Genomic DNA, 14,510 nt, shown 5'->3' on the forward strand with positions numbered 1-14,510 from the left:
TGCCCACATGCATTGTAAAGCAGATCTTCTAAGCTTTAAAATCATACCTATTTTGTGTTGGTTAAGACTGTAATTATTAACATTTTGATAAAACAAAATTTCTTACAGGCCCATCCGAGCTTAAAGTGCTAAAAAACACGTTAAATCAGGTAATCATAGTGTGAAAAGCCAAGAAATCTATGTTATAAAAGAGCAACCTCTGAACATCAGTAGTTTCCTCTGGATAAAACTGAAGAATTTTAAAAAGACATTGATATGTTTTGATATTGAAAATGAAAACAGTTCTTGAGTGCTGGTACCAGTAATGGGTATCAGCTCAGCTTGATTTCTATTATAAAACCCCATGCTCTGAATTTTCCAGAAGTGAAAGGGCATGACATAAAAACACATTAAGAGTAAAACCGTGCTGATGGCAGTGATCCTTAGAGCAGTGGGGGACACAATACTCATATTAAGCCAGAGATGTCCTCATAAATCTGGATGGTAATCTCTCGCTCATATGATAAGATTGCTGCTCTCGCTTGCACTAATCTTCCTCAAGGAATCTGAAGATTACAAGCATCTCAAGAATTTCATGCTGGAAGCGATCGCTGCCTCTCTGATTAGTGTCTTACTGCAACAAGGGCTTAAACACAAGTTTGATATGTAGAATGGGATTTAGCTACACAAATGGAGGGCAGGGGATGGAGAGAGAATGAGAGAGAGAGATGGTGGCATCAGGTTGGTTAAAATAATCAGTCCAGTAACAATCATATTATGTCATAGTGATTATTTTGGTTGAACGGGACAAATAACTGATTATACTATTCTATGAATGAAACAAGGGCATTTCAAGCATGAGAGGCATAATAAAAAAGATACAACATTTAATAAATGTCATGACAATGTGACAACAATTGGTACAGAGAAGAAATAATTTAAATGGAGAAGTCATAGTTTGAGAGATAAGGATTAGAATTTAAATGAACACCTGACATCATGCTTTCACTATCCCTTCATGAATAAGTTTTTTATTTATTTTTTTATTTTTTTATCAAATATATAAGCATTATGCCATATGAGTGTATTGTCTTAAAAGGGTCACTTGTCTAAATAAGAATTAAATAGCTAATTATTTTGTTTAAATAAAGTACAGGTCCATTTGTCAATTACCCAAATTCAGATTATAGAAACGCAAAACACATTTTGTCAACGGATGGTCAAATTTATTAACATGGTGCATTTTGTACTTCTACGTTTTAGAGAAATGCTTGACCAGTGCAGGGACTTTCCTCTGTTGCCAGTGTGATCTTGTGAGTATTCATATGAATAGTGTGGTTCAAATCTAGCATGTACATTTGCTTATGTTTGCACAGACACTGAAATTTACAATATTGACAGTTAAATGTAAATCAGTTCACTTCTGAACAATTTAAAGATGTAAACATTTTTACGAATTCTTATTTATTCCATGAATATTGAATTCATGGAATTAATCGGTTGATTTTATTGCATTTATAAATGTTCAGTGCCATCACATTTAATTAACACAGTTGATGTATTTACCTAATTTGACATTGTAATAGTTTCAGTCTGTTCTGTGTGATTTCTTCTGCCGCATTGAACTTGTTTAGAAGGATTCCATTACTTTAAACAGCACTGAATGAAAATGTTAAAACAAATAAAAAAAAAATGTGTTTCATTTGATGGCTTTGTGTGAGGAATTTAAAGTTATAGTTCACCTAAAAATTACAATTCTCTCATCATTTACTCATTCTCATGCCATTCCAGATGTGTATGACTTTCTTTCTTTCTCAGCTTTGTAGGTCCATACAATGCAAGTGAATGGGTACCAACATTTAGAAGCTCAAAAAAGCACATAAAAGCGGCATAAAACAAATCCAGTGGTTGAATATACTGTACAGTTGAAGTCAGAAGTTTACATACACCTTAGCCAAAAACATTTAAACTCAGTTTTTCACAATTCCTGACATTTAATCGTAGAAAACATTCCCTGTCTTAGGTCAGTAAAGATCACTACTTTATTTTAAGAATGTGAAATGTCAGAATAATAGTAGAGAGAATGATTTATTTCAGCTTTTTTTTCTTTCATCACATTCCGAGTGGTCAGAAGTTTACCTACACTTGCATTGCCTTTCAATTGTTTAACTTGGGCCAAACGTTTTGAGTAGCCTTCCACAAGCTTCTCACAATAAATTGCTGGAATTTTGGCCCATTCCTCCAGACAGAACTGGTGTAACTGAGTCAGGTTTGTAGGCCTCCTTGCTCGCACATGCTTTTTCAGTTCTGCCCACAAATTTTCTATTGGATTGAGGTCAGGGCTTTGTGATGGCCACTCCAATACCTTGACTTTGTTGTCCTTAAGCCATTTTGCCACAACTTTGGAGATAAGCTTGGGGACATTGTCCACCATCCTGGAAGACCCATTTGCGACCAAGCTTTAACTTCCTGGCTGATGTCTTGATATGCTGCTTCAATATATCCACATAATTGTCCTTCCTAATGATGCCATCTATTTTGTGAAGTGCACCAGTCCCTCCTGCAGCAAAGCACCCCCACAACATGATGCTGCCACCCCCATGCTTCACGGTCAGGATGGTGTTCTTTAGCTTGCAAGCCTCACCCTTTTTCCTCCAAACATAACGATGGTCATTATGGCCAAACAGTTCCATTTTTATTTCATCAGACCACAGGACATTTCTCCAAAAAGTACGATCTTTGTCCCCATGTGCACTTGCAAACTGTAGTCTGGCTTTTTATGGCAGTTTTGGAGCAGTGGCTTCTTCCTTGCTGAGCAGCCTTTCAGGTTATGTCGATATAGGTCTCATTTTACTGTGGATATAGATACTTGTCTACCCGTTTCCTCCAGCATCTTCACAAGGTCCTTTTCTGTTGTTCTGGGATTGATTTGCACTTTTCACACCAAACTACATTCATCCCTAGGAGACAAAATGTGTCTCCTTCCTGAGTGGTATGAAGGCTGCGTGGTCCCATGGTGTTTATACTTGCATACTATTGTTTGTACAGATGAACGTGGTACCTTCAGGCATTTGGAAATTGCTCCTATGGATGAACCAGACTTTCGGAGGTCTACAATTATTTTCTGAGGTCTTGGCTTATTTCTTTTTATTTTCCCATGATGTCAAGCAAAAAATACATCCACAGGTACACCTCCAATTGACTCCAATTAGCCGATCAGAAACTAACTGGCTAATTGCCTAAAGGCTTGACATCATTTTCCAAGCTGCTTAAAGGCACAGTTAACTTAGTGTGTGTAAACTTCTGACCCACTGGAATTGTGATATAGTCAATTAAAAGTGAAACAATCTGTAAACAATTGTTGGAAAAGTTCTCGAGTCATGCACAAAGTAGATTTCGACTTGTCAAAACTATAGTTTGCTAATATGAAATCTGTGGAGTGGTTAAAAAAATGAGTTTTAATGAATTCAGCCTAAGTGTATGTAAACTTCTGACTTCAACTGTATATCTTCAGAAGTGATATGATAGGTGGGGGTGAGAAATAGATCAATATTTGTCATTTTCTCGCTATAAATCTCCACTTTTACATTCACTTCACATGCAGCACATTGTCGTTTGCCAGTTTGTACTGCTTTTTGCCATTTTTAGTAATAAATTATTGTAATTAAATGTGTCTGTCTGTTTTTTTTGTTTGTTTTTTTGTTTTGTTTTTTATAGTAAAAAAATTAGATCAGGCTGCAGTTGCATACAGTATATGATGTCAAAGCATTCTGTCACACCTCCAGCTCATTGCAGTTCTCCCACTGGTATCTTAGGGACAAGGAGCGATAAATACAAAAATAAAAATAACGTAACTTGACAATGCATTAAGAGTCCTAAATATTCCAGAAGCAGTCGGGTTAATGGAAGACACCAACAGAATACACTTACATTGTGAAAATGCCAATCAGTTGATATAAAGGATTGTTGTTCTATCGCTGCACAAAGGATACACTGCACTCCTTCATGCATTGCTAATGTAATGCCTGTAGTGCTCCATTTCCATACATGCTTGATCTCACTATGCATTACAAACTTACGAGGGCCCCTCCTGCACATCACAGGTCATCTCTCTCTTTTCCACTGCACACATTAGGACACTTTCTACAGTCCTGCTATAGTCTATACTTACCACACAGTTATCTCAAATGCCACCGTAATAATACATGATTATAGAGGATGTGCATTGGAGAAGCACTTGTCTACACAAAGTACCCCATAAAATGCTATTAATGTGCCTTTTTAAGTTGGATTTCAGAACTATCACTCTATATCACATCTAATTTTGCCTTTACCCTCTTGAATTCTGGAGTGCTTTTTTGACGAGGCATCACGAGTAAACAAAGGATTTAGAAGATAAGAAAATCAGTGTGTTTGTGTGCTGTGCTGCTGGGGGGTGTACGCAGCAGATGGGATATTTTTCATTACTGTCTGCCATAGACCTCTCAATGTAACATAATCTTGTAAATGAAACCACATCCATTGTTGCATGGGGCAAACTGAGAAGCTGCGCTGGGATAAATACAGTGTTCCATTGCGTTCTGCACTGTGCAACGCAACATTTCTGCAACATTTCTGCATGCACTTTTCAACCAAAAATCAAAACAAAACAGCTGTTCTTCTGGCATTTAAAGACACCAAGAAATGGTTTGACGAGCACAGTTTTCTGTCCTATGTAAACGTATTTCCTGTTGAAATAGAAAGTTTGGGCAGGACATTTCAAAGGGCTCTCCCATTTTTATAATAGCCAATAAGCTTTAGTCATGTAACTGCCATTAACCATGATTTTCTTCTCGGTGGTTGGTTGAAGAGGGAGGGACAATGTCATTCTAGTGTCATCAATATTTTGTTGTTCTGTTCTCCAGAAGAGAAAGACTACACATTTTTTAATGCATTTATCAGCAGAAAGTGAATTTTGTCAACATTTAAAGGGATAATTCACCCAAAAATGAAAATTATCTCATCAATTACTCACACTCATGCCATCCCAGATGTGTATGACATTCTTTCTTTTGCTGAACACAAACTAAGATTTTTAGAAGAATATCTCAGCCATATCTCTCACCATACAATGTGAATGGTGGCCAGAACTTTGAAGGTCCAAAAAGCATATAAAGGCAGAATAAAAGTAATCCATATGACTCCAGTGGTTTAATCCATATCTTCAGAAGTGATAAGATAGTTGTGGGTGAAAAACAGATAAATATTTAAGTTTTTTTTATTATAAATTCTCCTCCCTGCCCAGTAGGTGGCAATATGCATGAAGAATGTGAATAGCCAAAAATAAAAGAAGAAGAAAGTGAAAGTGGATGTGGAGACTGATGGTAAAAAAAGGACTTAAATATTGATATGTTTCTTACCCACACTTATATCGCTTCTGAAGATATAGATTTAACCACTGAAGTCGTATGGATTACTTTTATGCTGCCTTTTTATGCTTTTTATACTTTTAAGAGCAAACAAGCATGAAGATGGTTTCAAAGCAAACACATGGAACACTCTAATTATATTTTCATTTGGTCTTAGTCAATTTCAGGTGTCTTATCAGGTTGCAACAAAATACATGCACATCATAATGCGGTGCTCTGGTATTCTTGGCCATAACATTATTATGATATAGTGGACAAACCCCGTGCAATAGATCAACACCTCTGACTCGCTAAGCTTAGAGTATCGATTTATCTTCTGTTGTAAGGAGACTCTTTAGCAGAGGATCATAAACCTGCACACTTGAAGTATCTCTGCAAGGCCAAGAATAAAACATAAGGAATATTCATGTGGTCACTAAAGCAAAGCAGTTTTGGTACAGAACTAAATGTCTGAGTGTGTTGTATGATACCTTGAACAAAATATTAATATCTCACAGGCCACTGAATTAAATGACACCTAGAAGGCACGGTAACCTGAAAGTCTAGCGACCCTGCCCATCAGGAACAATCACAATAAAAACAAATTTCTGTGTTATTACTGAACAAGACTTAAAGACTTTATAAAATCAAAAAGGGTTTGTGGATTTTAGTCAATTTCTGTTAGCTTTGAGGCCATCTATATGGGAGTGTACTCATAAATGTTGACAAAATTCACTCATACTGCACTCACTCATTTGTCCAATCAAAAGCTCTCTAGAATAAGCATGTCCCTTAACCTAATAGCACCTATTTCTGACTAGCAAAAATACCAAATCCTGTTAATGGATATGATGTAAACTAAAGGCTATTGGCTATTGAAAAGAAAACGGATGAAACTTCCTGTTTCAATAGGAAATTTGTCAACACAGCACTTGTAAAGCCATTTCATGGGGTCTTTATCTTGGATCATTAGGTGAAATCATACAGTACACATTTCATTCCTACTAGCTTTTTATGTCCTGTCTACATATTATGCAATAAGCAGTTGCAATATATTTACAGCTGTCTAAAGCTGTCTCACACTCAGTCACACATATACTGTATTCAAGACAGCGTGACTCAGAGTGGCCTACAGCAGGTAGCTTATATTCACAGATGTGCATCATGTTAAGACAGTGAAGAATCCAAACTCATGACACAAGCAAAAATGCTGTGTTCAAGCAAAAACTTAAGTTATGTTTTGCGTAGCCAACACATTCTACATAGTTTTCCCACTATAATGATGCATACTAAACGGTAGCACTTTATAATGTGATAACACTTTACATTAAAGGGATAATTCACCCAAAAAATCAAATTCTCTCATCATTTACTCACCCTCATGCCATCCCAGGTGTATATGACTTCCTTTCTTCAGCAGAACACATTTGAAGAAAAATTGAAAAATATCTCAGCTCAGTAGGTCCTTATAATGCAAGTGGATGGTAACACGATTTTTGATGCTCCAAAAAGCACAAACAATCAGCATTAACGTCATCCATACAACTCCAGTGGTTAAATGAATGACTTAAAAAGCATTATGATATTTAAGAACTTTTTAACTATAAATCATCGTGTCCGTTAAGCAGCAGTATGCGCGTTGACGAGAGGGCTGAGATCTAGCGATGGCATGGTAACGTTCCATTCGTTGCAGCAGATGCTCTCTGCCTCTGTTGGCATTGCTTGGCATTGCCTGCATGTGCACCACCACGTCTCCTGAACTCTCTGTCTCTCTGAGGCTTGTTGGTCCAGCCTCTTTCATCTCCCTGTGCTCCTGGTCAGAGTATTCAGGTTCAAATAAATATGGCTGTGCAAAAACTTGTATCTTCTCTTCTCCTCTTAAATCAATATCTTCTGACATCTTTGTTTAAATTTACTTCAGTTTGTTTACGGCATTCGGTCTGTACAGTGTTCTTCCTACTCAGTTGTAAATGCACATGCGTCACTTCTCACGTGAACATGCCTACGCCAATATATCACACAAGAGACCACGTGACCTCAGCCCTCTCGTGAACGTGCATACCGCTGCTTAACAGAAGCGATTATTTATAGTATAAACGTACTTAAATATTGATATTTTTCGCACCAAATGCAATCGTATTGCTTTATAAGACATTCATTTAACCATTGGAGTCGTATGGATGACGTTAATGCTGATTGTCTGTGCATTTTGGAGCATCAAAAATCGTGTTACCATCCACATCCATTATAAGGACCTACTGAGCTGAGATATCTTTCTATTTTTCTTCAAATGTTATCTGATGAAGAAAGGAAGTCATATACATCTGGGATGGCATGAAGGTGAGTAAATTATAAGAGAATTTTCATTTTTGGTGAACTATCCCTTTAAGGTTGTATTTGTTAACATTAGTTACTACATTGAACTTTGAACAAAATATTTAAGTATTTAAGTCCTTTTTTACTATAAATTCTCCTCTCTGCCCAGTAGGTGGCAATATGCACAAAGAATGCAAATTGGCAAAAACAACAAAGAACAACCCTTAAGAGAGAAGATTGCTTAAGAGAGCTTAAGTAAAGCCCTCCTAAGCCCAATATTTAAGTTAAAAAGGATTTAAATATTGATATGTTTCTAACCCACACCTATCATATCGCATCAGAAGACATGTATTTAACCACTGGTGTCGTATGAATTACTTTTATGATGCCTTTCTATGGTTTTTGAGCTTCATTGAATTGTATGGACCTACAGAGCTGAGATATTCTTCTAAAAACCTTCGTTTGTGTTCAGCAGAAGAAAGAAAGTCATACACATCTGGGATGATATGAGGGAGAGTAAATGATGAGAGATTTTTCATTTTTGGGAGAACTATTCCTTTAACATGAATGCATTATGAACTAATATTAACCAATGAAAAATTTTAATAAAATAGCTCTAACCAAGAATAAGAAATGCTGTAAAATACACTATTTTTCATTGTTAGTTTATGATGCCTAACAGAACCTTATTATTATCACTTTTATAAGCTTCATCTGGTCAACAATACACTTACCGTCGCTTCAACGGCGCATCATTCTTTTGCTTTTTATTCATCACAGCAGGCACACAGCTCGTGAGCTCGGTCCAGTCCGCGTGGAGACCGCAGGTCCAGCCCGTGGAGAAGCGCGAGAAGAGCCACGACTCCGCTTTCCCGGGCCGGTGGCACGTGCACTTCTTCTGGCCGGAGCGGCAGTCGCACGGGCGCTCCAGGTGGATGTTCCTCACCAGGTGTTTCCCGAACGTGGTTCCCCCGGTCTTCTGGATGTGAAGGAACACAATAACGTCGCTCCCCTTGATGTCGAAATCCACGTGGCGTTCGAGATCGTCGCGTGAGAAGTTGAATTTGGACCGGAATCGAAGCGAACCGTCTTCATCAGGATGCTGAGACTCCCTTTTGACGTCTGCGGGATGTTTGGAGAACGGAAAACTCTCTCCATTCCCGAACCGACAAGACGTGCTGCCTGCTGGACAGATGTACTGATAGCCGATCATGATGAATAAAACGGTCAAAACAGGAACTAAAAGGAGTTTGTTGGATTTATCATCCATTGCAAAGACAATGAAGCGGGTAATCACGCCATTGGTGATGTTCTATTCATTGAATGAGTCCTCCAGGTGCTTCGTTCAGGCAAGGTCTGGTCCAGGAAATGTAATCCAGTTCAGAACAGCTTCTCAACGCAGAAGAGCCTAAAATATCTTCATATTCATGTAAACAACGCTGTCTTTGAAGATCCATTTGAAGTCAAATGCAGCTCTGTCTGAGGTGAGATGTAGGAAGTTAAGTTCCACTTGCAACTTGCTCATCCTGTCAATGCATGTGCTGGGGGGGGGAGAGAGAGAGAGAGAGAGAGAGAGAGAGAGATTAACTTCATGTAGAAACATCTACATTAACTGTAGATGTAACTGTTTTATTCAATTCAAAAATGTTATTTAACATCAATAAAAAAAAAAATTAAAAAAATTTCAAACAGCTTTCCGAATTCGCTGCTTGTGGAACAAACAGATAGTCCTGCCCCCAGCTTATGCCACTAGTTGAGTCAATGTTGTTGGGTTTGGCTGGAAGGGCTGCTCAAAACAAACTTTAAAGGAATAGTTCACCCAAAAATGAAAATTCTCTCATCATTGACTCACCCTCATACCAACCCAGAAGTGTATGACATTCTTCTGCTGAACCCAAATAAAAATTTTTTAGAAGAATTTCTCAGCTCTGTAGGTCCATATAATGCAAGTGAATGGCGGCCAGAACTTTGAAGGTCTAAAAAGCGTATAAAGGCAGCATAAAAGTAATCCATAAAACTCAAGTGGTTAAATACATATCTTCAGAATCGATATGATAGGTGTGTGTGAGAAACAGATAAATATTTAAGTCCTTTTTAACTATCAATCTCCACTTTCACTTTCATGTTCACATTCTTCATGCATACCGCCAATTTATAGCAAAAAAGTGCTTAGATATTGAAATGTGTAACTTTATCAGTGTTAAAGTACTTTCTCCTATCCCCGCTTAATATGCATAGACAGCCATTTGTAGGTTAATTTTCTTGAAAACTGTAAATACTGTGTCTCTTTGGCGCTATCAAAATTGCTCTCGACAAAATGACATTCATTCAACAAATGGCACGAGTTGAGGGTTGGACTGTCTGTTTGTTTGATCAAAGACAAATGGGAGGACGTATTCGGGAAAACTGTTTGAGAAGAATGTTTATTTTTGAAATTACATTCGGTGACACTAATGGCGCAGAAATTGCACACTTCAGCTTTTTCCAGTACCCTAGGATCGGCCACATTATGCCGACTCACCGACAAACACCATCTCCTACCAGACCTTTTTTGATCGGCTCCGGCATGGTTACTTTACCTTGTGGCACGACTGGAAGCACATTGTGTCAGCAGCGTGGGAGACCTGGGTTTGGATCCTGTGTTGAAACCAGAAAGTAATCATATTCTCATAATCAGTGACAAGCACTATTTAGAGGTTGCATTTTTACCTCTAACGTTACATTTTCACTCCACTGATGGTTAGGTTTTTGGGTTGGGGGTTACAGTTTATAATATATGCATTCCTCTTCACTGTATTACATCCTGTACTGCTGAAAACAACTCACTTCATAGCTCACTTTTGCCGCCCCTCCATGGACATTTCACCCGGAAAATGGAGCTCATATATGTCCACACGCCCAACAACACTTACTGCTTTGGCCACTGGGGGCAGTGTTCCGCATTTCAGTTATCACAGACCCAATTTTAGTTACAGAAAAGTCAACCTACTGTGTCCGATTTCACTTTGAGATCAGTCTGAAAAGAAGTCTGTATATAGTAAGTCTGCTTATATGACCTTTAACATTTGTAAATATAAAAAGGCGAATTCATGTTGAAAAGACTTAAACTAAAGAAACTGAAAAACAAAATACTGTTAATTGTACTGTCATTGTAAATGCAGTCATTGTAATTATATTACATTTCAGTTTTTGAAACACATGCTCAAGGAAGCAATTTTATAACAGTGTAGTGAAGCTGTTTTTGCACTTTTGGCCTTGAATTGCCAATTGAATGATGCAAACATCCATAGTCTTTTTGAAATTGATTAACAGTGAAAACCTCGGCACAAAACTGAGATCATTATATTTAGCCATCCGCCTGGCAGCATTTCAGCACCACAGACAGCTCAGAACAATAGACCTGTTTTAGCACAGGCTGTTGCTAGCCCATGCCATCAAATCAAAATGTATTGTTCTTATCAAGACAATCTAGTATTATAGATTATCAATATCAAATCTTATCTTTATATTAGTCTGCTCAGTCAAATGGAGCACGAAAAAAACACCACAGAGCTAAGAGGAAATCAATCTACAAATGGCTTACTTAATGTTACTGCATATATTAAGCTGTGCTAGCAGAACATAGAAAAAATACAAACAATTACACACATCACCTTTAACATAATGGCATTAGTAATATACTAATAACTCACAAGCATCTATAGACCCAAACCTTTTTCATAACAGAGCACCAGCACTTAGCTAAAATGCATCCTTTTTGATAAGTTTGGGTCTATTTTTGTTTTATTTATTTATTTATTTTTTTTTCTAATGTAGTTTTTTACAAAAACTTATATTCAAAAAAATGTTATTTATTAAAGAAAAGTGCAGATCATTTTTCACAGAATGAACTTAGACACATCCTGCTATGACAAGTTCAAGATTATTAGAGAGGGAATGGCTGTGCCTGTGTAGATTCAAGGAAGCTGCTATCTTTGGAATTATAAACATGTCATAAACACAGAGCCAGTAAATTTGCTTTCTGTTGAGTGCATTTACATACATTAGTCATCAAGCACCACAGGAGCACAGTCTGACAGCTATTAAAGGTTAGCTTCCTCAAGTGTCACAGCTGCCTTCTTATGTTCTTCAAATGTTTGGCATGTTCAAACGGCAAACTCAAACTTCGTGTACAAGAACGTTTGGTGTGGATGCCTGAGAAAATAAACTTCAAATTTGGCAAATTCTGCAGTGCAAATCTTTTAAACAGCCATGCTTTATTCAAATGAGTTGAAATAGTTTATATTCATGAACCAACAAGCCAAAAATTGATTAACTTCTACAGAAAAATTACTGAATGCATTGTGAATTGGTAACTTGTCCTCTGGAGATTAAATGTATTTACAAATAGTATATTACCATTGAATAACCAATGTCAATCTCATTAGTATTTGTGGGTATGTATACATTTGAATGTACAACATCAACATTGGTATCTAGTTGGTATGCAGTTATTAACAAACTTATATTTCCCATAAGCTTACCTATGTTACTACAATGAATTGAATATCAATTCAATAGATTTTTTAAAAGTTAACTATATAAAGTCACTATACTATGTATATAAGCTTTATGAAAATAACTATTAAAAGGATATAAAGTGAAAAATAAATTGACACCAAATTTCATACCATATTCGTGGAATTTGCCTTTTAACAACTAAATTGACAAATGTTTCCATTTATCTTCCCCCATCTTCCCTTATGTGTACACTTTATGTAAGAATACAAATGAGTTCACCCTGGAAAAACACACGGTAGCTGTTAGGATGGATATGTGATATCAGAGTTTGATTTGATATCATAACTCGGAGCAATAATCAACACTGACAACATAAAAGCTCTTTTGCTCACAATACGCATTCCTCTAAAGCAGCACTTTTGTGAGAGATATCCATAAAGGACTTTGATTAATGCAGCTGCTATGTTCCTGCATTCCCCCAGTTGAGAGAAGTAATCACTGTTCTTATTCCACTTGCACAGAGAAAGTAACAAAGAGAGAGAGAGACTAGAGAGATGGGGGGGGGGGGGGGGGGGGGGTGTTAATGCATTCTATTAGACTTCCCAGGGAAGCTTAGCGAAAGTGATTGAAAGAGTGAGGTTGCTCAGCGGGGGGTTACTGACTTATTGTAAAAGTCTAGCACTTAATGCTTCAGTGCCTTAGCTGCTTTTAAAGGAATAGTTCACCCAAAAATGAAAATGTCATCATCACCCATATGACTTTCTTTCTTCTGTGGAACATTTATAGGTGATTTTTGAAAGAATATCTTGCCAACTCTTTATCATATTATGAATAAAATTGTATTAGGTCTATCAAGCTCCAAAATGACAAAAAAAAAGAAAGCTCCATAAAAGTAGTCCATATTTACTTGCACTATAGTCCAAGTTAAACGATATCTTTGTGTGACAAACAGTGTGTAATACCCTCAACAATTGCATCACTTAATGAATTATCAAAAATAATGGCTTTTTAAAAACTTGTTTCCCAAACACAATTGTATTTCTATTCATAAGATTGTAAACACATACAATATTATTTATGAATAATTGGAGACTTCTTTTTTTATTATTTGGGGGCTTTTTTAAAAAATAAGACCAATTTTTGGCAAATAGTTGTGAAATATGTGTAAATGGTGAGCTTTTAAATTTGAACAATTGCAGACAGCAGAACAAAAATGCCCTAGTGTTGAAGAGGTTAAACGAATAGTTCACCCAAAAATAAAAATGATGTCATCATCACATTCTTCTTTGGAACATAAGAGGAAAATTTTTAAAGAATATCTTGCTGACTCGATAATATAATGTGTAAAATTGTACTGGGTCTATCATGCTCCAAAACAATAAATACAAAAAATCCATAAAAGTGTCATAAAAGTTGTCCATATGACTTGTGCACTATATTCTAAGTCATACAATATCTTTGTGTGTCAAACAGTGTGTAATACCTGTGACAATTGCATCACTTAATGAATGATCAAAAATAATTGGCTTTTTTAAAAACATGTTTCCCAAACATCCAAACGAATAGCCCCACCTCAAACTCACGCCACTGGTTGAACCAATGTGGCTTTGTCGGTTTGGTCAGGACGCTCAAAAAAACGGAGCAATGTTTTGAGAGTGTAAAGGTAGCCAGCTGGGTGATACGTAGCTGTGCAGTGTGTAAACCTCACTCTCCTGGCCTTAAGAGATGCACTAGCGACAGAGGCTAGAGGCCATGGCTTTTATAGCCTCCTTTCTAGCGCGTCCGACTACCATGCCAGGGATCACTGGTTCGAATCCCGCCCGGAGAGGGTTGAGGATGACCGGTGACAACAACACCACAGAGTCATAGTTTTTACACATTTTCATTTACAATTTTTCGACTCAATCTACAAATAGATAATTTATAGTTGTTTCTGCGAATTAAGCTGGGATAGTGGGGGAGTATTTTAACATAACGAATTATACACTTCACCTTTAAATTAAATAAGTTGCCAGCCAAACAGAACCACAATGGTGACTTTAATGAAACTCAAATATTATTATTTCACAATTTCATGCAATGTGGTTTTGGTAACACTTTACATTAATGTTCCCTTTGTTAATGGTTTATAAAGGGTTCATTAATTACTAATAAATAATTTACAAAACATTATAAATCGTTGATATGTGGTTATGAGAACATGAATAAAAAAGGCGAATTTTGCAATACTTGCTAAATAGTGGGCCATTTACCTGTTATAAATACTTAATTACACTTATTTAACATTAGTAACCGATTAAAATAAACCTTTATATAGTTTGTTTATGT

The 14,510-nt window shown here is 36.8% G+C and overlaps 1 protein-coding gene across 1 annotated transcript in view; it reads right to left on the minus strand.

Moving 5' to 3' along the window:
- Positions 1 to 9,190, minus strand: part of hs6st3a (heparan sulfate 6-O-sulfotransferase 3a) — a 56,830-nt gene extending 47,640 nt beyond the window's left edge. Inside the window, exon 1 of the mRNA XM_051707657.1 lies at positions 8,417 to 9,190. Within this exon, the coding sequence (XP_051563617.1) occupies positions 8,417 to 8,952 (536 nt within the window). The 5' untranslated portion in view covers positions 8,953 to 9,190. The remainder of the gene's footprint in view (positions 1 to 8,416) is intronic.
- Positions 9,191 to 14,510: the final 5,320 nt, after the last annotated feature.

This window comes from Myxocyprinus asiaticus, chromosome 9 (genome assembly GCF_019703515.2).
Source record: "Myxocyprinus asiaticus isolate MX2 ecotype Aquarium Trade chromosome 9, UBuf_Myxa_2, whole genome shotgun sequence".
NCBI lineage: Eukaryota > Metazoa > Chordata > Actinopteri > Cypriniformes > Catostomidae > Myxocyprinus > Myxocyprinus asiaticus.